This window comes from Primulina eburnea, chromosome 4 (genome assembly GCF_022965805.1).
Source record: "Primulina eburnea isolate SZY01 chromosome 4, ASM2296580v1, whole genome shotgun sequence".
In the NCBI taxonomy this organism is placed as follows: domain Eukaryota; kingdom Viridiplantae; phylum Streptophyta; class Magnoliopsida; order Lamiales; family Gesneriaceae; genus Primulina; species Primulina eburnea.
Window position 1 is genome coordinate 1,192,155 of NC_133104.1, and position 24,362 is coordinate 1,216,516.

The window sequence follows — 24,362 nt, forward strand, 5'->3', positions numbered from 1 at the left end:
ATTTATTGGATAAAAATGCATCAAAAATATTGAGATTGCTAAAATATACGAAAAAATGGATCATGCTGGAGTTATATTTCAGAATCCCATTTCTCTACTACATCACCCATCAAAAGTTTGCGGCAAAACTCGGGCGTTTGCCCTCAACCCATCTGAATTCTTCTCCTCAAACTCGGTTTTGAGCGTTTTGAGGTAAAGGAAGCCAACTTTTACCTTCGGCCACTCGAATTAAGCGGCCCAAAGGATCCAAAGTTCATGCTTCGCCTGTTGTCTATGCAAACAATCCAATTTCTTGTGAAGGTGCAAGTCTTTTCGCCAGGCAGAGTCACTTCTTTAAGTTTTATGTGGGTTTTTTGGTTGTGTAGTTTCTTGATGGTGTGATGAAGTGGTTTGGGGTTTGGTGTTGGTTAGTATTGTTTGCCTTTTTGTTGCGGGGTATAATTTTGAATTATTGTGCTTTCGAATGGGCGTGACCGTGGTTTGATAGGGGCTTGCTTCTATGTTAAATTTTTTAGAAACGATACCATAAAGTTTAACTTGATTAAGATGGCCTCGTGTGACTTAAGGGTGTTGTGTTTGTTCTGGTGGCAGTGGAGTAGTGAGTGTGTGGGGCCGGGCTAAGGGGGGGGGGGGGGGGGGGGGGGGGGGGGGGGGGGGGGGGGGGGGGGGGGGGGGGGGGGGCAATGATTGACCAGAGCGACGAGCAACGAATAGTGTGATCCTAAGAGTCTTGTCGAGAGAGATTTTCTCATAGAGCTCGGAGGAATCTGTATTCCATTCCATTCGAAAAGCACATGATAGTTGGTTCTTGTAGATGGCATCTGAAATTTTCCCAGATGGTACTGCCATTGCACTGATTTTAGTTGGCAATGTTAGGGACGAGTGGGATAATGACGGCGTGGGGAATTATTTTGAGGGAAAAAAATTAATTTGTCAAGTGTAGCTTTATACAAGTTTGTACTATGAAATCATGTTTGGGAGTGTAATTCATTGTAGTGAAGAGAATTGAGGGAAAATGAAAAATCTGATTTTTAAGAATACAATACAATACAGCACAGTACAATCAATATAAAGTGTCCCAACCGCACATATATACATCATTGTTTTCTAAATAATTAGTAACTAACTATTATAAACGTCAACTAAACTAACCATCGGATAATTCCTGAAAAAAAACCGTCAACTAAACTAACTATTGGATAATTTCTGAAATAAGTTGGATATTGAACTCTACAGAAAAACAGTTAAAACTGTGTTAAATTATGACCTGTTGGAATTGGTTTGTTTATTCTCTTCTATAATTAAAAATTAACTTAATTTTGTATTCTCGTTAGGTTCTTGAACTTGATTTCTTTATGTTGTCGAATAGTTTTTCAAACAGTACTGAAAGTTGGCAAGGATGGAATTGAAGCCGGAACCAATATGGTGCCTGTAAGTGCTAATTTATAATGATGGTGGATCTTCATAGATATGGGAATTTTTTTTGTCTCGGTAAGTATTCTCTCTTCTTCAATCATTTTCAGGAATCTATTCCAAGACCGATAGCAAGAATATCTGTTACTGTAGTTATGGCGGGTGTGGCACTCTTTTTACTGAAATCATTCCTATCTACGGCATTCTTTGTTTTGGTATGCATTCTCTTTTTGTCAGTTATGTTTAAAGAAACACAGATCCTACGCCGCCATTGTCTCAATTGAATGTTTCAACTTATCCTATTTTTGGCTCCTCGTTATGTTAGCTGTTTTCCATTCATTGCCATGAGAAACATATACTAGAGAACTTACCTTTAATATTGTTATTTTTACCCTATATCTGAAGAAATGAAGTTTATTGTTTTCCTTTTGTTGAAACCATTTTCCGAAAGTCAAGCTAATAAGACGTGGCTTACCATTAGTATTTGCACTTTAACATGTCCCTAACACATAAGAATCACAGACGGGGAGAATGTGCTTAAAATTAATATCCAAAATGTGCACCGGCATGTTGATTGGTTATCAGGAAAGAAAGATCACATGAAACCTACGGGATGATGATGTTTTGAGCCATGCCTTGGATGCCATGTTGAGACCATCATCCCAAAAAGTTTGAGCTTGTAGGAGCTGACTTAGTAATACCTTTATCTTAGCAATACGCTCCTAGTATTATTTATGCAAGTGAACTCACTCTTTCAGTAACATTTTTCCGTGTCAGTAGGGCAAGAAACTGAATTTGATTTTCGCATTTTAAGAGTCCCATGGCAAAACTGCGATAAGAAAAGGGAAAAAAATATGGGTGCCATTTGAAGCTAACTTATTAGACAAATAAGGACTTTAGATGATTCTGATTTGCTTCTTAAGATTTCATTTATATCAGCATCTTCTATTCAACCTCATGTTACCAAAGACCTCATGAAATTTGAAAACGTTGATAAATCATCCAATGCACCCATTCTTTATGACTTGTTATTTAATTTGTCGATGCTTGTTACTCATCTACCTTCCTTGTCCTCGCATGGTTTTATATTTGTTCAAATCTTGAGCTCGTACTCGGTTGATGACCAGGCTATGATGGGACTAAGCTATTTCATATTCATAGCCTTGAATAAGGATGAAGGTCCAAAAGGGGGTGGAGGAACCACTTCTGTTGATACTAGTTTGGAAGAAGCCAGAAGAATCATGGAGAAGTACAAGTAAATTTGCCTTGCCCCTGTTGTGATTATGATTGTTATCGGAGTTGTAAATTTAAACTTCAAGATTCAATTTTGAATCTAGATGTAGTCTTTGTATGTTCTTATAATTATTTTCTTCTCTTCTCACTTTCTCGAAGAATACCAAGGATTTAAATTTTTTATGAACATCATTGATACTATCATAGCGGTAAACCGTAAATTCCCTCCCCCATCGTGTATATATATATATATATATATATATATATATATATATATATATAAATTTCCCTGGTAATTAAAATCATTTAATTGCTCTAAATTAAGATTTCTTCCTCGAAATCATATTGGTGCTCCTATAGATTAAATATACATACCATCAAGAATCAAGCAAGCATCATTAGGAGATAAAGTTCAAATTTAACACCCAAAAAAAGTTCTCTTTTTCAGGAGATAAAGTTCAACCTCAAAAGTAGTTAAACCTCATTGAAATCTCCCGGGCATTGAAGTAGTTAAACCTCAAAAGTTCTCTTTTTTAGGTGATAAAGTTCAAATTTAACAGCCAAAAAAAGAGTGTAAAAGGGGGCTTTGTTGAAATTTAATCAGTCCAAAGAGATTCAGTCTTTGGTAATCACATCAGAACTAAAGATGAAATCACGTTAGCATGTTTTTGCTGACAATAAAACCGCAGTAAAATTGAGGATTACACCAATTCTTGAAAGCAGACACAAAAAATTTTGTATCAATTCCTTGTCTATGTTCCTACTTGAATCAAGAACAAAGGTATAGGAAAACTGTTGGAATTATTACATTAGAAAACTGAAATATCATGGAATAACAGATGAACAGATGAAACAACGCTTCTGTACGTGTCACTAAGATCCCAAAAAATTTCGAGAAATAGACAGAGGTTGATCAATGAAGAAATACAAGAAATGAAGGGATATTCGAGAAACTGTAAATTCTTTGTGCCTTCCACCTTTATACACTGTCCTATGATCTTGCCTACTCAACACCGGACGCCTTTACGACAATAAAGCACACCCGCATCAGCAGTGAGGATCCCTACCATTGAAGCCGGTTTAGCCACCAGACTCGAGGCTCTGGTGTAGCTCGCAGGTGCACTACGCCCTGATGGCACGAAATAGGCGCCGTTTAACATTATATCGCCCTCCGATTTCCAGTTCCAGTGTCTCCATTTATCGTCACTAGGATTCACCACTCTCTTTGTAATCTGTGATCAGACAAATTTTACGCGGTAAGCTTCTTGATAAAGTCGGAGTTTTTGACAAAAATATTCGATGATATTGCGTTGAACTAACCTCTTTAGCAAAAGGGTTGCTTGAGGCGAGGAATCTGTTGCCTTGGCTGTTGATTGTGGGATTAGCGCTGCCACCTATGGCATACATCTCCCAAGATGTGTAGTCATTGTTTACTACATGGAAATGTCCATGCCTGCACCTGGATTTCGAGAAAAATGGTCGACCCGTTACACGAAAATACATGTATTCAAGGAGCAGATGCGAGTTTTGTCTCGCCGAAAAGAAGGAAAAAGGGGCCTCGAGGCACGTACCTCGGCATTCTCTGGATTAGTCCCTCCCCAAAATGATTATAGGCAACGGTAACTTGCATGACTCTGTCTCCTGTGTAAGAATCGTTGTGTCCCAGTAACATGACCTATTTTTTAACGGAATCCAACACAAATATTAGATGAGAGAATATGTTAAATTTAAACCATGCATAGCAAGAAAACCTGCGAGCTTACCTCATTATGCTGAGTGAAATAATTGTTCGAAATCGTAATCGCAGTGGAACCCATGATAGCATCAATCAAACCATCAGAACAGCTCGAGAGCCAGTTATGATCAATCCAAACATGGCTTCCTCCAAATATCGAAATCCCATCACCATCAGCCATCGTTCTCCACCCATAATGCGAAGGCGAGCTCCGAACCATAGCATTCCCCGTGCGCTTGCAGTCGTGAATATGCAGTCCATGGATGATAATGTTTGTCACATACTGAATCGTAACGCAAGCTCCATTCGCGATGTGCACGTCCGCGCCGCGGCCGTCGATGGTCTTGAAGCTGTTCATGATCAGCTCTTGCTTTAGGGTGATCACCATGTCGCGTTTGAACACGATCCATAGCGGTTGGTCCTGGATAACAGCGTGGCGGAGGGTTCCTGGACGGGGGTTCACGGGATCGTCGTCACTGGGGTCGCTGACTACGTAATATCTGCCGTCTCTTCCGCCGATGGCATTGCGGCCGAAGCCGATGGCGCAGTCTGCCAGGCGCCGACGGTGACGCATCCAGTTTGGGTCACACCGCCAGCAGTCGTCTATTGGGTTGCCCGTTCCACAGGTCTCAGTGGCGTTCTGGCTGGTTCTGCATTAATGCCAAAAATATTTTACTACCGTCCTTCACAATGTAATCATATATACATGTATTTAACATCGATAATACGTTTTTTCACCTTTCCAATACAGATTTTTACTAGATTATATACGACATAAACAAATTACAAAATCCAAACTTCTAACATGCATGTGATCATGTAATAATGTATAATCATTTGAAAACATCTGGAGTTCATGAAACTAATTTTTTTTCCTTCATATTATGCGTACACCTTATTTATACATAATTATACATCAAAAGGAAGATGAGTTTAAGATAAAAGGGAGTGAATCTTACTCATGGACAGCGGGAGCCTTGGCATGTGGATTATGTCTCACCGCGGTGGCGGTAACAAGGATCACAGCAATAACACACGAAAAAAACACTAAATTTCTCGAAAACGCCTCCATTGATAGATGCTCGATCGAAAAACTTATATGTGAGTTTAAGTTTGTGATATATGAATTTGGAGCAAATGGAATGAAGTTTGTGTTGAATGGAGGAAAGGGGCTCGTGCAATTCCATTATATAAGTGGATGGGAGGAGGCTGGAAAATGGGATTGCTCCATATTTTGCCCAACTTTATTAGACCATGGACTTCACTGTGTTTTTCAAAAGTTAGGTTTATTAGGCTGTGTCCACTTCTCAGTGTATATTGTATTATCGTTGTTGAATTTGACCACAAATAGAAACATCGTTTGACTTTGTGAAATTGGTCAAAATTATATTTCTTTCTTCTATTTGTCGGCTCCTCTTATATTGTTTTTGTTTTTTTAAATAAAACTTCGTAATCCTAAATCTCATGTTATGTACATGTAACGATTGAATATATTTTTCCAAGCAGTATAAATTAAATATAAAATACACGCGATTAGTAGATATAATACCAATTAATAAATCATATTATAATGTTTTTAAGGGTTCATTAATTTTACAAAAAATGTTCTACTTCTTTGTTTCCATCATCGTCTCAAAATTTACAAACCATGAGTAAATTGTGGTTATTATTTAATTATAAGAATAATGAAAGTCAAATTAACTCGATGCGTGGGTCAACAACAACAGTAAAATTAGACTTAGAATTCAAGGTCAAAGAAGATGAAATGCCGATTGTTATTATTTATCTATCTATACTAATATAAATATATGAATTGAATTGTGAATTTACATAAATATCCTTACTTTCATTTAATATTAATCATTAATACATATTTTCATATTAATCATTAATACATATTTTCTTTTTCTTTTTCTATTTCATAAAATTAAAATTAATTAATTAAAATCTATTTATATCTATATCTGTACTATACTAATATAAATATGTGAATTGAATACATGTTTTCTTTTTCATTTTCTATTTCATAAAATTAAAATTAATTAATTAATTAAAATTTAAAATTAATTAAAATTAAATTAATCTATCTATCTATACTAATCTATACTAATATCTATATATGAATGTGAATTGTAATTACATTGACATCAAATTCACACAAAATCACTTTATTTTTTTTCAAATTCACAGAAAATCACTTTATTTTTTTATATTACAATTTGTCATATTAATGGTGTTATTTAAGTCATTTTTTATTTTAGTTTAATAAGATCATTAATAGTGTATTTAACTCAATCAAACTAACTATTATTTTAATTTACTTTAAATTTAATTTTAAATACTTAAATTTATACATTGCCGTCAAATAATAATAGGAAGACAAAAGAGATGAGTCGGATTGAATAAAAATAAAGTATTAATAAATATTAAGGTCATACAAAATTTCTTTCTCTCATTTAGAATAAAAATATTTTCAGACTCCTCATGTGTCAATAGAAATATACGATTGAGAGAAATATTTTTCTGTAATAGATTTCAAACACTGTTTTTAAGTTATTTAGTCAATTTTTTTATAAATGCTGCTAAATAAATATTACTAAATAATATGCTATATTTGATCATTTTTTGTTCTTGTAATGAGATGAGTTTTTTTACCCTAGCGTTAACATGTTTGATTGTTATATGTCATTTGTATTGATCATGTAATTGTGTTTGGATTGTTTTTGTTATTTGTTTGTTTGCACAAAGAAAAGAGAAAACAAAATCAAATATCCAACATAAATGGTTATTTTTCAATTTTTTATTATTAAGTTATTTTGTTATTTTTTAAACACATAATGCATGTTTTCTGTTTGCTTAGATTACTTAGTTTAAAGTGAGTTAGAAAATATTAAAAAATTGAAATATTTCTTCGTTTTTACCTTATGTCTCAGAATATCAAAGAATAATATTTTTTATTTATTGGGACAAATATATTTCCAAACTTCTGTCTATAAATCAATATTTAAATTTTTTACGACATTATTATATTATCTAATCAATTTTTTTTACTTAGATTGATAGAAGGCATTTTAATTTGAGTTTTTATGTTCTTGTTTATATTATTTTTGTAATATTATTTATTATGAAAATAATAGGTGAACTACAAAAATTGGTAGGTCTAAGAGTCCTCAGGTAAACGACAAATATGGATAAATTATTAAAATATATAATATCCAATAGATATTTGGCATGCGCTTTTGTTCTAATTCAATGATTATGCATGATTCTAAATTTTCATTATATCACATGTTAACGCATGTTTTGTTGTTGCTATATATATTTTGTCAATAGTCTAATATTTTTCTATGGTTTAAGAAAAATTGTGTGACTTTGTATTATATTTTCACAGCTGCTTTTCTAAATAGTTTTATTATGATTTCAAGGCACCATTTTTCATTTGTGTTTTTTAAAGAAGTAGAATGAATATCTATAAAACGATGACATTAATAAGACGTCTTCTCTTTATTTAAAAAAAATATTGGAAAATTTATACAAATTGTAAATAATATGGGTTAATATTTAATTTGAGAGTGATTTATGCTTTTTATTGTTCGTATATACTTCAATTTCTTTGTTATTGTACTAAATAAATTATTTTTAAACTTTGAGGTATCATTTTTTTTTCTTATCGAGATTGTTTGTGTTATGATTTTTTTATTCGTTTTGGTTAGTATTGTTGGCGGTAATTGATTTTTCTGATATTATATGATATGTCTTGTTGTTTATATAAAAATAAGTATGAGAGTACACCAATCAAACCACGTATTTTGGGTCTTCTGTTCTATGAAGAGAATAATAAATGGTTTCTATGAATTATATAATTTCTTGGTTTTTCATATATATAGTCTACGAAATGCGTCAAATTTTGAACAAAAAAGTTTCGACAAACATAGGATGAAAAAAAAAATACATGTTAAATAAAAAAAATATGTTGTGTGTTACTATGTTGGGTGCGATAATTGTCCCTGTTTGGTAGAGCGGTCGAACCGTGATGCTTTAGCTGCTGTGCAGTTTAACAGATTTGAGTTACACAATTACTACTAGCTATAGTTTTTGGTAAAGCGACAAACGCTCAGTCTTACAATTGGTATCAGAGCCAAGGTCACGGGTTCGATTCCCATTGATTGCAATGAGTGCAATTATAGGAGGAAGATTGTTGGGTGCAATAATTGTCCCTACTTGGTTGAGCGGCCGAACCGTGGTGCTTGAGCTGTTGCGCGGTTTAAAAGATTTGAGTTGCACCATTACTACTAGCTATAACTTTTGGTAAAACGGCAAGTGCTCAGTCCTATATACTATGTCCTAATTTCTGTATGATATAATTCAAGCACATTTTTTTATAGATATTTGAAATTAGGTCCAACTAAGTAACATGAAACATATACATATATATTAAATCATATTTAAAGCAAAATTTTAAGATCAAGAATAATTCAGATTTAAATTTCAACGAAGCACAATGAAGAAGAAATTGAAGAATTGTATGTGTACATTAAGTGTTATATAATGATTATGTTGCTACTTCATGGTTGTGCGACATATAAATGTCAATATTTCTCAATAAAATAGTTTTTCAAAAAGAAAAAATTCTTCATTCAGAAAAAAAATACATGAAAAATAAATTGTACATAATTTTCATTCTATTTATAATGGTATGAGAACAATTCTAAAGCTTTGTTGACACAATATAATAGATGAATTCTGTGCATTTTATTGAGACATCGAGCCAGTTTCACTTTATTTCCTCCAATATGATCTCAATATATTTCGAGGTGATACGAGATTGTTTTTGTCTCTTTTTTTAGTCAAAGTGTCTAACCAGCTAATTCATAACATATATGATGTAGCATAGAAAACTCCTTGTCAAGTAAATTCACTTAGTCAAATATTGAAATTCAAATAAAATTCTACAATATTTCATCAAATTAATTTTGACTATCGTAAAATGCTCATGAAATCTAAATGGTTATATTATTAGATGAGATATTGAATAAAACAAATACTTTGACATATATTAGAATGATATCTCATATGCATATTTTAATTACATTATTCGTATCTATTCTCAAGATTTTTAAAATACAATAAATAATTTTGTATGTCGTTCTACAAGATAAAATATTATAAAACAAAATATAAACTCGCTAGAAGAAAATTTGTTTTGTTTCAATGAATAATATAATATTATGTTCTAAACGCAACAAATGAGATTGAAACTATATCATCCTCATGACATGATGCACGCAATCATTATTGCAAAGCTTCCAAAAAATGACGATCAAAGATGATTTTCTTGAATTGTGTCAAATTAAATGAGGACACAATTCTAAGATATAGTCATTTGAAGAGATTTCAAGTAATTTTTCTCACAGTGATTGAGAAATAGTTGTTGAAAATTTATTAATCTTATAGCTATAGACGATCAGATATTTGCTGAGCATACCAAAATAGTTATATGCATATTATAACAAACTACGATAAAAACAGGGGCGGATCCACTGTAGGGCCGGAGGGGAACACGGCCCCCCTGAATTTTTTTAATTTTTTTTTACTATGTAAGATATATTTTTTATTTAGTATATATATTATTTGACCCATCAAAATTTTAAGTATCTATAATTAGTCTAATGGTTAAAGACTTTCGAGGTTTACACATATGGTCCATGTTTAATTCTTTTTATACGCTGTTTTTTGCCATTGTTCTGCAATTTTTTTTTTTGAAAACCTAAATAACGGGCTTTTACAAAGTCCCAACTTAAAACCTTTATAGTTGGTTAATACAAACACAATCAAGAAAGCCATTTGAAATAATAACCTTTTGCAAAACATCTGCTATATTGTCGACTGACGAGTGAAATATTGTGGGACGCGAGTTCGGAGACACATCAGAAAGAAAGACAGGGATTCTTGGAATTTTTTCTACGTTCAGGAATTGATGTAGACCGGTTCCCCCAAACATATCATTCTGGATCCGCCCCTGGACAAAGAGTTGTTAACTTGTCAAAATCAACCAAGAAGCATATTGGAAAGTATGTCAAGTGGATAAGATAATTTCTCTGATTCATATACCGTCTATGGTCATGATTTTTTATTTTTTATGGCTTAGTTTGTTTCATTTGATAAATGTTATTAACCATGTTTTAATTCATTTAAATATTATCAAAATTTTGTACATATATTTTCAGCAGTTTAGGTTTTTACGTGCAACGCACGTGCATTTTTCTAGTATATATATATATATATATATATCTATATAAAAAGACACTTACGCGCCATGCATGACATGGTTATCATTATGTGGTATAATGAGAGACCCGATTTAAATATGAAAAAAATATTTATAACAAAAACTTATGTGAGACGGTTTCACGAGTCGTATTTTGTTATACATATCTCTTATTTAGGTCATCAATGAAAATGAGATTTGTGAGACCGTCTCACAAGAGACCTACTCAATATTTATATGAAGGGTTATTTCATAGCTATTTTATTAAATGAAGATCTTTTATTTTTGTTAAATAGCTATTTGACTAAATTTATCTTATATATTTTGTGAGTTATTATATTTTATAAGGGGAGTTAGGAGCTTACTGTAGAATTAATCTTATTTTGAAAATAAAAGAATGGTTGGTTATATTTTAATATTATAAGTTTTTAATTTAAACTTTTTTAAACTAAAAATAAGTGTTTTGCAAAAATTACATCACTTTAAACAAATTTCCCAGTCAAATACCCCCAGCTCTGCCCGATGAGTAGTGAAAAAAACTAAATCCCCTAAACACCCAGTGTTTTTTAAGAAAGGCAAACATAGATTCTTTTTTTTAAAAAATGTATATAATATCTATTAAATGGTTTTAATATATTATATTATGTAGTGGGAAAGATTGAAGCCAAATTGCTTATGTTGTGTCATCCACCAACTCAGTTTTACATTAATTAAGGTTCTGCATGATTAATAACACGTCAAACACGACTACCTCATGTAAATAGTCTTGAGGCAAAAACTTGTGTGAGACAGTCTCACGGGTCGTATTTGTGAGACGGATATTTTATTTGGGTCACCCATGAAAAAATATTACTTTTTATGCTAAAAGTATTACTTTTTATTGTGAATATGGGTAGGTTCGACCCGTCTCACGGATTATGACCCGTGAGACGGTCTCACATGAGACTAACTCATAGTCTGAATACTAACCTTTCCACTATCACCTCATGTTGTTAATTAGATGAAGTATTTTGAAATATTGGAAAAATAATAAAATCAAATACCTTTATCTTCTTTATAGGGATATTTTAGATGTATAAACACGTTAAAAGACCCATATAATTATCATATAGTGCTCTTCTTCGATATCACAATACAGTAGTAGATGTTTCATATATATTTTGAATTGCTTTATGAGCACTCTGAAAACTTGAATTTATACAGAAACTGTTCTTTATTACAACCCTATTTTTAACCAACTTTCAAAACATCAAACGATAATCTTTCAAGAAATTTTTGAATCATTTTATATACCATCCTTTGGACTGATGCTCAGCTCGAATCCTAATACACAAAATAATGGTTTTTAAAGAAAATGTGATCTAACCATCTTTGTCAAATTGACAACCTATTGTTATTTAATAATTTACATGATAACGTAAAAACACTTCGGCCAACATCGACAGAACCCATTCATCGGAAAGATACTACACGAAGTAATAACCTTAACAACAAAATCAAACCTATCGTTCTTTACAAATAAAAAGTAAGAACTCTTTACAAACATGAGTCGGCAACTTTTAATTTCAACAAGCGTATATTAAAAGTGAGGTACAACAGAAGCAAATCAAGTAAGAATCACAAAGATGTTGGATCTGTATAACTGGCGTATAATAACAAATGTATGCCACGTTTACTAAAGAAGTAAAATACAATCGCGGTTTTGACCTAATAAAGAGCTCACATTTGTGTGCGCATCTATGTTGATTCATATTTAGGAACAACCAAAGCATCTCAGAACGGACAAAGAAGTGGATGGTGCAGATTTTGATTTCCATTTTGATTCGAACTCGGATTTTTTACGAGGAAGATGTTTAAGGAATGCTTTCACAGCTCCAGCAACCCCATCTTCGTTTTCCATGGCCTTTGAAAGTTCGACTGCGCACTCCTTCACCTGCATATAATCCTAGCTAGTCGATAATCATGCTAAAAGTATACACTCCTTCCTTTTCCACATTTTGCTTCTGATGACATGTTCGTAAATCAGGTGCAACATAAACTCGGTATCTAATTACTGGGAGACCAGCTGTTACACAGACTGTTTCTCTAACTGAAATTCACAAAGAGTACATGGCATGGCGGCATGACCGTGAAAGTTGAAATGAAAGGAAAACAATATACATAGAAAAGTGTTAATTTTCATAGTTTGGGATACCCATAGCAACTTCAGCAATCTATTTTCCAATCGCTAGAGATTATACACCATCAGAAATTGATAACTGAATAAAAAACAGTACCTTGGGATCTATCATGAATTTAATTGCATCGACCAGCTTCTGGAGCGAAAATTTGTCAATCGGAATTGGTGGAGGACCAACACCTCTAACGTGGACTCTCTCTCCCCAAAAAGGCTGATCACCAAAGAAAGGGATGATTGTAGTCGGGCACTGCATTGAAAGAACACATTATAGTGGTAAAAAACAGTCACTTGCATTAGAAGTGCAACAAATGCTAGTTTCCATTAATTATTACCGCAGCCTTAAGACCAGCAGCTGTTGTGCCGGCTCCGCCATGGTGCACCTGAAAACAAATTGAAAAATAAAAGAAATAATCTCAAGACTGCCAAGATAGACATGTCAAATTCAAACCATTTCACCACCCTCATACTGTATAGGATAAGGTGTTCGCAAATTTATGAATGCTCAGAGCAGGATACTGTATACACTCCTAGTTCTATGTCAAGGAGAGATGCATTGAATCCATTAACACAACTACCCAACAGGCTGTACATAGTACATAATAGAGCTATAAAAAACCGAATTCAGCTTCGATTTCCAATTGTCCACAAGAAACACTGAAAATAAAATGATGTACCACTGCAGCACACTGCAAGAAAAGCCAGTCATGAGGGCAGTTATCCAGCAGATATACGAATTCCTTTTCTTCTGCCACTAAGAAGAAGCATTAGGTTAAGAAATATTGTCAAAAATGAACATTCATAGCATAATTTTGTGCAATTATTGCAAAATGATCATAGAAGGAAAATGATACTCACAGTTACCAAGGCCACCCCAGCCTTTGTTAATAATGCCCCTTTGTTTAGTTATTTCTAATGCCTCAACAATAATCCGGGTCATTTTCTCTGGCTCTTGAACTGGCTGAGATGAAAAAAAGGTTAATTGTAGGAAAGAATCTCTCTCTTCAAGATTAAGTCAAGGTAGCTGACAAGCATGAAAACATACACGATGGTGTTACAAGTGGCAAAGCTAATTCTAGTTGAAAATGACAACTGAAAATAGAACTAGTTTTTCAAAGCCAGCCAGAGATCTTACTTGCACAAACAACAAAATGTAACTCCTCCAAAAGGATGTACACTAACAAACATGAAAACACTCATTTTCCATTAAATTATCACTTCCATTTTTGTAAAGAAAAAAAGTGAAATGTTTTCCAATGACCGAAGAAACTTTTTCCGTGTGGGTTCACCACAGTAAACTAGAACTCAAACTCCAAGTTCCAAAAAAGAGAGTTCAAAGTAACATGCAAACTTAAAACCTCAAATTTTATGCTAAGAAAAAAACAAGCTCAAGTCAAAAATCATATCAATTTTTTTCGGCCCCAACAAGAAAAGAAACATCTCTCTCTCTCTCTTTTTCTCTCGCGACATACAACTGGGAAATAAAGCTAGCCAAACTTACAAGACTGCCAAACCCAATGTAGATAGGCTTTGGACCAGCTTTAAGCCAGTTTAGAAGAGACTCTGGTGGTTCATAATTTGAGGCAAGATCAAGGAAGCAAAATCCAACAACATCAATCTTGGGGCCCCAGTCTGCAAAACAAGAAATATAACCATGATTTTAGTATATTGCTAAATGATTAAATTGACATTTTGCTAATTAATGTGGGACGAGTCAATTTTTAGCAAAAGGAAATACCTTTTGGTTTGGGTACAAGGTGAGGACTCCAGATATATCCATGTGGGATATCCGATTCTGGCCCTTGTGGACCACTCAAATATGTGACTGGCCTTAGCTTCAGCTTTTTTTTCCTGAAATTATTTATCATGTCTCTTATTCCAAGCCAAATCAAGGAATCAACAATCTGATATGACAGCTGAAAAAACATTCCAGGAAAAAGTCAAATATGGTAGAAGTAGATTGCTACAAATCAAACCATATATTTTTTTCTCGAGTGCATACTGTCTAGCTGATTATCAAACTCACTCTATATCCAGCTGATTGGTTAACACGAGATAAAGGATGCGGGAATTCACTAGTTGGCCTGGCAGAAAACATGACCATTTAGCAAGATGATAGGGTAAAAAACAAGAAGTGAATAATTTTTAAGTTCTAATTCAACTTTTACTATTAGCTTTAAGCAAAAGGAATGATATAATCTTTATACGAATATAGAGGATTCAGATAAGACTTACGACCAAGGCATTGTGAAAAATATATGTATTGGCACTTTCAATGCCTCTGCAACATGTACATGCCCTGCAGTTGTCAGAGTAAAGGTAAGTATCTGTTGTTTCATGTAATACATAATAATAACTGTTGAGAACATATGATTGCTTTAAACAAAATTACTGGCCAAGGCCTCCTACACCGATAATACCTTGTTCAACATCAGAATGTGTACGAGTTTGTATAATCTTGTAAGAAACGACAATGTACTTTAGGTTGTGCTTGGATGATGGATTTGAAATGATAGATTTCAACTCTATGATTTCAATTCCTTGACTAGTTTAATGGACAAAATTCAAATAATTTGCCATCCAGTTTACATCGATTTAGACAATTTCAATAGTAATTGTGCTGAATTTTAAATACATCCTACATCAGTGTAAATTAAAATAAGTTGCTCAAATCATTCACCAAATCAAATCTCATTCCTCCGAATCAAATCCATCAATTCAAGCGTAACCTTAGTTAACCTGTTGAATGTCCCACCTTTATTGGATTGATGAGGAAAGGTACAAAATGAACGTCATGTTATAAAGGAGGAATGGTTGTAATACAAGTCAAAGACCGAATTGTTGGAGGAGTCTGGATACTTTCAGAAAAAGAAAACTAACTTGGATCAATTATTTCACAATGCAGTGATGAATGCATAGTAACTGCTAATGAACCTTATTCTGTTAAACCACCCATTGGCCCAGGATGGGATAACACCTCTAGCAAGCAAGAGTTATCCTTAATATGTGATGAAGAGCTAACTCTATTATGTGATAAGTTGATGGTTCATAACACCATCTGATCTTTGTTGCAAGAAGGAGATCGTAACACAAAATTTTTCCACTGCTTGCTAAATCACAGGAAGTCAAAGGCGATGATTAGCAAATTAGAGATGGATGATGGAAGGGTGATTGAGGATGAGGGTCAAATTGTTCAAGTCATTGTTGATTATTTCACAGATTTGTACAGCAAAAAACCAGAGAATAGATTTGGGATTGAAGGAGTGGTATGGGGAAACATTAACCACGAGATGAGAGAGGAGTTGGAACAACCCTTTTCAGTAGAAGAGGTTAAGAAGGCAGTGTTTGATTGTGATAGTTGCAAAGCACCCGGACCCGATGGTTATACTTTGGCTCTTTACCAAGAGTGCTGGGAAACGGTGAAGAGCGACTTAATGAGGGTCTTCGCAGAATTTCATGAAGGGGGTGTCATAAATGGTTTGACTAATGAATCATACATATGCTTGATACCAAAGAAAAATGACTCCTTGAAGGTGAAAGATTTTAGACCCATAAGTTTGACAACAAGCTTATACAAAATAATTGCAAAAGTTTTGGCTACAAGGCTGAAAAAAGTGCTAGCACATACACTTTCAGAAACTCAAAATGCATTTACCGAGGGGAAGCAGATTTTGGATTGCTGTCTAATTGCTAATGAGTTGGTGGAAGAAGGTAGGATGAAAAAGAAAAAAGGTTGGGTGATGAAGATTGATTTTGAGAAAGCATATGATAATGTAGAATGGGATTTTCTGGATTTTGTATTACAAAAAAAGGGATTCGGGGAGAAATGGAGAGGTTGGATTAGAGGATGTGTGTCAAACGTCTCGTTTTCTGTTATGATCAATGGGAGACCGAGGGGGAAATTTAAAGCATATCGAGGACTTAGACAGGGAGATCCGTTATCACCTTTTTTGTTCAATATAGTTGTCGATGTTTTGGGAAGATTGGTTGACAAAGCAAAGGAAGGAAACTTGATAAGAGGATATGAAGTGGGTAGAGACAAGGCTGAGGTTTCACACATACAGTTTGCGGATGATACTTTGTTCTTTGTGAAGACGGAGGAACACATACGGTTTTTGGTAATGATTTTGAAAGCTTTTTGTGATATGTCAGGATTGAGGATTAATTGGGACAAGAGTGCTTTATTGGGTTTAAACCAAGAGGCAGTGAAGGAGGAAGTTATAGCCACGGAAATTGGGTGCAGAAAGGAAAATTGGCCGATTAAATATTTGGGAGTCCCTCTAGGGGGTAATCCATTGAAGGCTTCATTCTGGGAGCCTATCATGATTAAGGTCTCTAGGAAATTGTCAACTTGGAAAAAGGCGTTCTTGTCAAAAGGAGGTAGAATGACTCTGATAGCTTCGGTTTTGTCTGCTTTGCCGATATATTTCTTGTCTCTTTTTAAGATACCCAAAGGAGTGGCGGGGGAGATGGAGAAGGTCATGAGAAATTTTTTGTGGGACGGAAACGAGGGAGATTCACATTGTCATATGGTGAGATGGGAAGAAGTATGCCGACCCAAGGAAAAAGGAGGATTGGGCATTGGGAATTTATGCTTGAGAAACAAGTCCTTAATGGGGAAATGGTAGTGGAGATTCAATGTGGAAAATGATACGCTATGGAAAAAAATAATCAAGAGTAAGTATGGCCTACAAGACAATGGGTGGGATGCGGGGTTGGCTAAGAATGTGACTTTTAGATGTCCGTGGAAGTTTATTTCAGCGTTATACCCGACTTATCACCGACTTACTAAACTAGTGGTTCGAGAGGGGAATAGAATAAGGTTTTGGGAGGATATTTGGTTGGGGGAGTCATCTCTCAAGGAGTTGTTTCAGTCTTTATTTCAGCTATCTTTGTGTCATAATTTCTCGGTCTCTCATTTTTCTTCAATCGATTCTTCATCAAATTCTATATCTTGGGATTTCCGTTTTCGAAGATCTCTCCGCGAGGAGGAGATCAATCAATTAACTTCGCTTCTGAGCATCTTGGAGGGTGTGAGATTGGTGGTAGGAGTCGATGACTTCAAAAAGTGGGAAGGGGATAATTCTGGGATTTTCACTGTCAAATCTTTCTACCATTCTTTTTTCCAAAATATTATTGCTTCAAATCGTTTCAGGTTCTACAATGTCATTTGGAAAATAAAAATTCCTTCGAAAATTCAGATATTCTCTTGGACAGCTATCCTTTCGAAATTACCGACGGCCGAGGTCATGCAAAAGAGATTACCTACTTGGTCACTTTCACCAAATTGGTGTGTGTTGTGCCGTAAGCATGAGGAAACACAAGATCATCTGTTCGTTCATTGCAGATTCACTTATGCTTTGTGGGCAAGGGCTTTAAAAGAATTGAAGATGGTTTGGGCTTTACCGAAGACAACGCAGAATTGTTTCATACTGATTTGGGCAGACTGCTTGGGAAAAAGGGGAGAATTTTCTGGAAAATGGTGATTCATGGAATTACTTGGCAGGTTTGGTTGGAAAGAAACAGGCGAATCTTCCAAGATCTTGAGGAAACCACAGAAGATTGCTGGGGAAAAATTAAAGTCACCACAGCATATTGGATTCGACTGGATAAAAACTTTCATGGCTTATCTATTTCTGATATTTTGAGAGATTGGAGTTATGTGTACTGTTAGGAGTTTAAGTAGATTCGATTAGTGGACCTCTAGTCCGCTGACTGTAATATGAACTTATTATTATCAATAAAATTATGTTTCCTATCAAAAAAAAAAAAAATGTACCAACTGTATAATTTGTCAATTGATCTATGTAAATCCCAAATCAACAATTTAACGAGCCAGTCATCAAATGGAACATTTCATGAGGAGCCAAATAACAGTGTAATCTGTTAAATTATTCAAAAAAAATCTTGGGCAAATTTTTTTATTAATTAAATAAAAAAAATGACCGACATAGAAAGGGGGGAAAAAGACTCTCATGGGGCATGATCTAACCATATGCTGGAGGATTAGCAATAATTGCTTCTGCCTTAAAAGGAATTCCAGAGTCAATGTCAGGATCTTTGCATGCATTAAGTAAAGAATATATTATTTCCTTCATTTGCTTTCTCTGTACAGGCACTTCTGATGGCCCTGAAGGCAAAAACCCTTTGTTCTTAACCATGTCTGCAGAAGAGAAACAACCAATTTATCAGCCAAGTAATATATTCATTTGTAAATTATGAGTTGCCAGCAAGGCAGCAACTAAAAATTAGATCTGTAACTACATAAGATGGTGCTGAACAAAAAGATAATATCTGTTTCATACAAACTCACACAAAAGCAATTGCCTTAAAGCTCTTATCCAAATTACATAAGAGTCCAATAACAAACAAATAAGTGACAGAGATTTCAAGGACCACATAAGATAAACCGTTTCATGATGAAATACTAAGAGATAATTTTATAAGTTCGAAATGGAGTGATTATTTTTGTTCCAGGTATATATAAACTCTACACATAAGTTAGGGGCCAGGAGAAAAGAACATGGAATTCGATTTAGAAAAATTTATAGTTCAAGCATTCTGAATGTCTTGTATTCGAAGGTCAATGAGAAGCAAGGTTACCGTGACAATTTAGCAGTGCTGCATCGTGATGATTTTAAAATTTTAAACTGAATTATAATATGGTCTAAGTGGTAGTGACAGGACGTATTATCCAGTATAGGCAATAAGATAAAGGTTAAATATGAAAAACAATTAAAAACCAAATCAGTCATACTCAGAAAACGCCAGATTTAACCCATAATTGAAAACCTAAAGCATCATGTTCCAAAACAACAAATCCATCGAGAATGCTAAATTGTAATAGCAAGACCAACGAAAAATACAGATCCAATTTGAAGAGCAATATAAGTATTAGAAACATACATTCTGCAAGAACTTTTGGATCGCCACCAAGAGGATGAAATTCCAATCCAGAAGTCAATACAAACTCCTTGAAATTTGAATGTGTTGCCAGTCTAACACGATGACCATAGTCCTACACCACCCAATCATCCCCATCAAGAACTTTGCATACACTCGAAAGATGAATCTTAGTTGCGATAGAAAATTATTTTATGTTTTTGTTTTTCAAAAATTCTTCTTCCTCCAATGGCAAAGAAAACAACTTTTCCATCTCCATATTGCCTTACCTGATTAAGTAGATGACATTTTAAGAAATACAAGTCAGTATGCATCTAATGTTGAAGATTCATACTGCATGTTGAAAAACGAAATTATCATAAGTGTTCCATTTACCAACAATAAGGATCAAGGACTTGAGAATCATAATTGTTCAATGTAGAAAACTATATGCAGTATAATTCAATCACCACCAACTACCTTAGACTTGTTAATATTTTTTAGACCGCTTACTTTAGCATAATCTTAAAAAAGACCCAAGCAAGTTTACAAAAAATAATGAAGGACAAAATTCCAACTTGGGGAATCCAAAACAAATATCCATTAACTTGTTCTACTGCAGTTGACTTGACTAAAAATCACAATAATGCCATAGAAAAGGAATGGGTGGAGATAGGCTCGTGGTGGCTAACAACTCTAAATTTAATAGCTAGCTTTCCTTCCTTTATAAAACATTCCAAAAATCATCTCATTCGCAAGGATAAAAAAACAGGACTACCATCCTGCAGGACCCACCGGAAAAACTTTCCACAATAAAGTATTTGTTTGCTCTTCATTTAACTCATCCTTAACTCCTTATTTGACAGGAAGAACCAGCAGAGACTAAAGGTAAAAATAATGACTACATCGACTCATTTACCTGTAGCTTTTTTCCAATTGCAATGAATGGCTGAACATCTCCACGAGTTCCAACAATAAGCATTACAATTTGCAACGGAGGAATATACTGAAGTTCTGCCTCATCAATTAGCTCATCATCAACTTCGCTATATATGTTATCTGAACCGAATACTGCGGTTTGAGGTTCAACATCTTTTGGAACGTCAAATTGTACAGTCCCATCGTCTTTGACAGTGGCAATTCTCTTCAACAATACTAGCTGCATTGTTTTAGATATTTAAAGAAAATCCCAGGTATGTGAACATACTGAAATAATTTCAAATGTCTATGACATTTTTTGTGCAACATTTTGAAAATAATCAACCAAAGATATTTTTTGTTGTGCAACATTTTGAAAATAATCAACCAAGACACCGACTGTCTAACTTCGGCAAGACCTTTAAAAAGCAGCCGCACTTTGGTAAACAAATTTTGTCATCAGCACACTTATATGACTAATGCAGTAACCAAATGCAACAGCTAAGTTTAAAAAAACATGATTCTCTTGGTGATGTCATCCAGAACAAAAATTTAATTGAAACAGAAAATTCAACGCAACTCATTTAATGACTCTAGCTAGAGACTAGTGGACCTACCTCCCATAGTACATCCTTCAAGAGACTGATTGACAAGTAGCTAAGAATTTATAAGAGAAAAAAATGTTCTTTTCATTGAAAATATCACTGTTATACTCAAACACTACGAACCCAGTACATTGATACAAAGCATGAATACATCAGTGGGATGGCTTTCCAGAACACAATCATAGCAAATCATATACTCTCTATTTCTTTTAAGTGACATTCTCAGATTCAAAATTCTTTCACATCAAATACCATTTTGTAAAAAGAAAATGGCATTAATGACTCTTGTTACTCATGAGAAATTCAAAAACCTCTCTCTCTCTCTCTCTCTCTCTCTCTCTCTCTCTCTCTCTCTCTCTCTCTCTCTCTCTCTCTCTCAGCAACCGATGTTGGTGTGACCTTTACCTTCTGCTGGTCGGAAATACTGTCATCAAAAAACTGAGCAGCCTCTTTAGCAAGCACATTGTTATGAGGCTGCCTCTCAGTCTTGGATCTTACTATCTTAACTTTGTCAGAAGACGGCTCAAACCTTTCAGAATTAAACATCACCGGAGGCGTGGTATTTACTCTCGTAACGATCGCCGCTGCACTTCCTGCATCAAATTAATTTCGATTATTTCCAGGTTGATCCAATCAGTAACTCATAAAACAAGTAACAAACATAACATATCCAAACAATAACAAAAACTAACAAAATTCAGATGAAAAAAACTAAAACACAGCATTTGCTCCTATTTGTTCCAACTTCAATCACGTAGCACTGCTAACAATACGGAATCAACCTGAGGAATAGCTGTCGTCATCAGAATACCGAGCAGCAACGCCGCTACTGTCTCCGGGAGCGGAGACTTCCGAAATATCCTTCGTCGAAACTTCACCTGCACTTGAAGAAGTGACGACCGCGTCATCCTTCACCATCGGCGGCGAAACCACCTCAGCTGCACTCCGATTTTGATCCAGATCTGCAGAAGCTTCCAGAGTGAACCGTTTACTCTACGAATGGACAGCGTGAGAAGATATTGCTTCTGAACAAGTTTGTTCAAAGGAGTTCTACCTGAGGTTTGAAATAACTAATTATTTGGTCAACTCCCACACAAAATAACCATTTTAATTAATTCAATCTTTCAAAACTAGAATAAATAATATAACCTTTTTTTATCTTTAATATATACTAGTAAAATATGTATGTATTATTATTATTATTTTGATCAAATAATTCTAAATAATTAATACGAAATTATTTTCAATTTAGAATAATTGTTCGACTTAAAATCCAGAGTTTGTTTAGACTTTATTCGATGTAAAATATAGAGTGACTTGAGCAGATTTTTAATAGGGTACAAAAGGATAATTATGGAATTAAAATTGAGTAGGCCTGAGACGGTCTCACGAATTTTATATGTGAGACAGGTCAACCTTACCGATATTCACAATAAAAAATAATACTCTTAACATAAAAAGTAATGATGACTCAAATAATAGATTGTCTCACAAAATATAATTTATGAGATCGTCTCACACAGATTTTTGTCTTAAATATTTTGGTGTTCCTTAAGTAGTTAATGTGAAGTCACACATTTAATGAAAGTCATGCATAGAAACTTATATAAAGACGTCAGTTGACATTTTGAAAAACTCTCGATTCCCAGCCTATATTGAAAGTGATTAGAGAATCATTTGTTCCCAGAAGATAATATTCAGTTAGAGATCAATCAGGCAAAATATCTATATCATGCATGAGTTTTCTCTTTTCACTAATTTGGGCTCGAACTCTTTTCCAGAAGTTGATTGATGTTGTGTATATCTCTCTCAATCTTGGAAGTATGTATCTTCATCAGTTGTCAACTTATCTTGTCTGTGTGGGTAATTAGGAGAGTTAGGATCTGGCAGATATGGAACTGCATCTCATGGGGAATGGAGAGGAACGGATGTTGCCATCAAGAGAATTAAAAAGGCCTGTTTTTTAGGAAAATCATTGGAGCAAGAGTAGTTGGTGGGTTATTTGTATATTTTCCTTCATCTGACACTTTCCGGAGAGAGACCTTTTTAACACACACGCAAGTGAAAGTTAATTTTTTGTTGTGCCTTTGCAGACGAAAGACTTTTGGAGGGAAGCACAATTCTTGTCAAATCTTCACCATCCAAATGTTGTTGCCTTTTAAGGGGTGGTACCTGATGGAACTGGGGGAACTTTGGCGATCGTGACAGAATTCATGGCAAATGGATCACTTAAAAATGCTCCAATTAAGAAGATAAGTATGGATGGATACTTTCTTTTCCTCCTTAATTCTGCACGATCTTGTTAATTATTTTGTGATTGACATTCTAAAGTCATATGGCAGGGTACTCGATCTTCGTAAAAAGCTTATGATTGCCATGGATGCTGCATTTGGTATGGAGTACTTGCACTCAAAAAAACATTGTCCATTTTGAAAGGAATTTATTCTTTGATATTCTTTCCTTATTTGAATATCTCTAGTATTTTGCCTTTTTAGATATAAGATTTAATATATGATATAAATCTAGGATTGATATGATACATGATATCTTTTAGAAGTGAAAATATCTCTAAGATGTAATATCCTTGTTTAAAAGAGTTTGTTTCCTAATAAACTCTTTTTCTATGCTTAATAGGGTTTGCGAAGAGATGATATATATAGAGATGAGATTTAATATTTTCGGTGCGCGAGAGACGAAGCTGCTAGGAAGAATTTCTGAGTTCAAAGATATCTCGTGCCATCGTTATTGTGTCGCTGTGAAGTGCTGACAACATTTGAAGACAACACCTAATCACTGTTTTGATTAGTGTGCTGATTTCTGAAGATTTTTCACTTCTCAGTTGATGCATCCTTTGAGTTTTTGGTTATACGGTTTGTTAGAAGTATAGGATGCAATTTGTCACTCGCCTATTTGAGGGAGTTGTTTTAGTCTTTCACTAGTATCGGTTTTTGTAAACTTACAAGTTTTTCTAGTGAATTGTTTTGCCCTGAGGCATCGCACAAGTACTTGGTACTTGTGCATAATTTACATCTTGTCTCGCATATTGTTTTTCAATTAAGTTATGTGTAATGTGTTAAACTAAAATTTCCGCTGCATGTTGTCGTGAGTGTTACAACACCTACAGACAACACC

General features: G+C 34.3%; 3 protein-coding genes across 4 annotated transcripts; 1 reads left to right on the top strand and 2 right to left on the bottom strand.

The window, feature by feature from the left end:
* LOC140830470 (uncharacterized) lies at positions 1–2,860 on the top strand. Its single transcript, XM_073193803.1, has 4 exons — positions 1–300; positions 1,370–1,431; positions 1,524–1,628; positions 2,541–2,860. The coding sequence occupies exons 2-4, from the start codon at positions 1,423–1,425 to the stop codon at positions 2,670–2,672; spliced, it is 246 nt and encodes an 81-aa protein (XP_073049904.1). The 5' UTR covers positions 1–300; positions 1,370–1,422; the 3' UTR covers positions 2,673–2,860.
* Positions 2,861–3,432: 572 nt separating this feature from the next.
* LOC140830467 (probable pectate lyase 10) lies at positions 3,433–5,523 on the bottom strand. Its single transcript, XM_073193800.1, has 5 exons — positions 5,341–5,523; positions 4,410–5,031; positions 4,218–4,321; positions 3,967–4,105; positions 3,433–3,878 (listed from the first exon to the last, which is right to left on the bottom strand). The coding sequence occupies exons 1-5, from the start codon at positions 5,451–5,453 to the stop codon at positions 3,654–3,656; spliced, it is 1,203 nt and encodes a 400-aa protein (XP_073049901.1). The 5' UTR covers positions 5,454–5,523; the 3' UTR covers positions 3,433–3,653.
* Positions 5,524–12,116: 6,593 nt separating this feature from the next.
* LOC140830465 (sterol 3-beta-glucosyltransferase UGT80A2-like) lies at positions 12,117–22,295 on the bottom strand. Of its 2 annotated transcripts, XM_073193797.1 has the most exons (14): positions 22,013–22,295; positions 21,636–21,823; positions 20,627–20,866; positions 19,732–19,843; positions 18,818–18,988; positions 15,061–15,124; positions 14,852–14,909; positions 14,564–14,741; positions 14,327–14,457; positions 13,684–13,786; positions 13,503–13,579; positions 13,161–13,208; positions 12,926–13,075; positions 12,117–12,582 (listed from the first exon to the last, which is right to left on the bottom strand). In XM_073193797.1, the coding sequence occupies exons 1-14, from the start codon at positions 22,146–22,148 to the stop codon at positions 12,403–12,405; spliced, it is 1,836 nt and encodes a 611-aa protein (XP_073049898.1). In that variant the 5' UTR covers positions 22,149–22,295; the 3' UTR covers positions 12,117–12,402. The 2 variants fall into 2 exon arrangements, with proteins under 2 accessions (XP_073049898.1, XP_073049899.1); XM_073193798.1 differs by lacking the exons at positions 21,636–21,823; positions 22,013–22,295 and adding an exon at positions 19,998–20,061 and having other exon boundaries at positions 20,627–20,764.
* Positions 22,296–24,362: the final 2,067 nt, after the last annotated feature.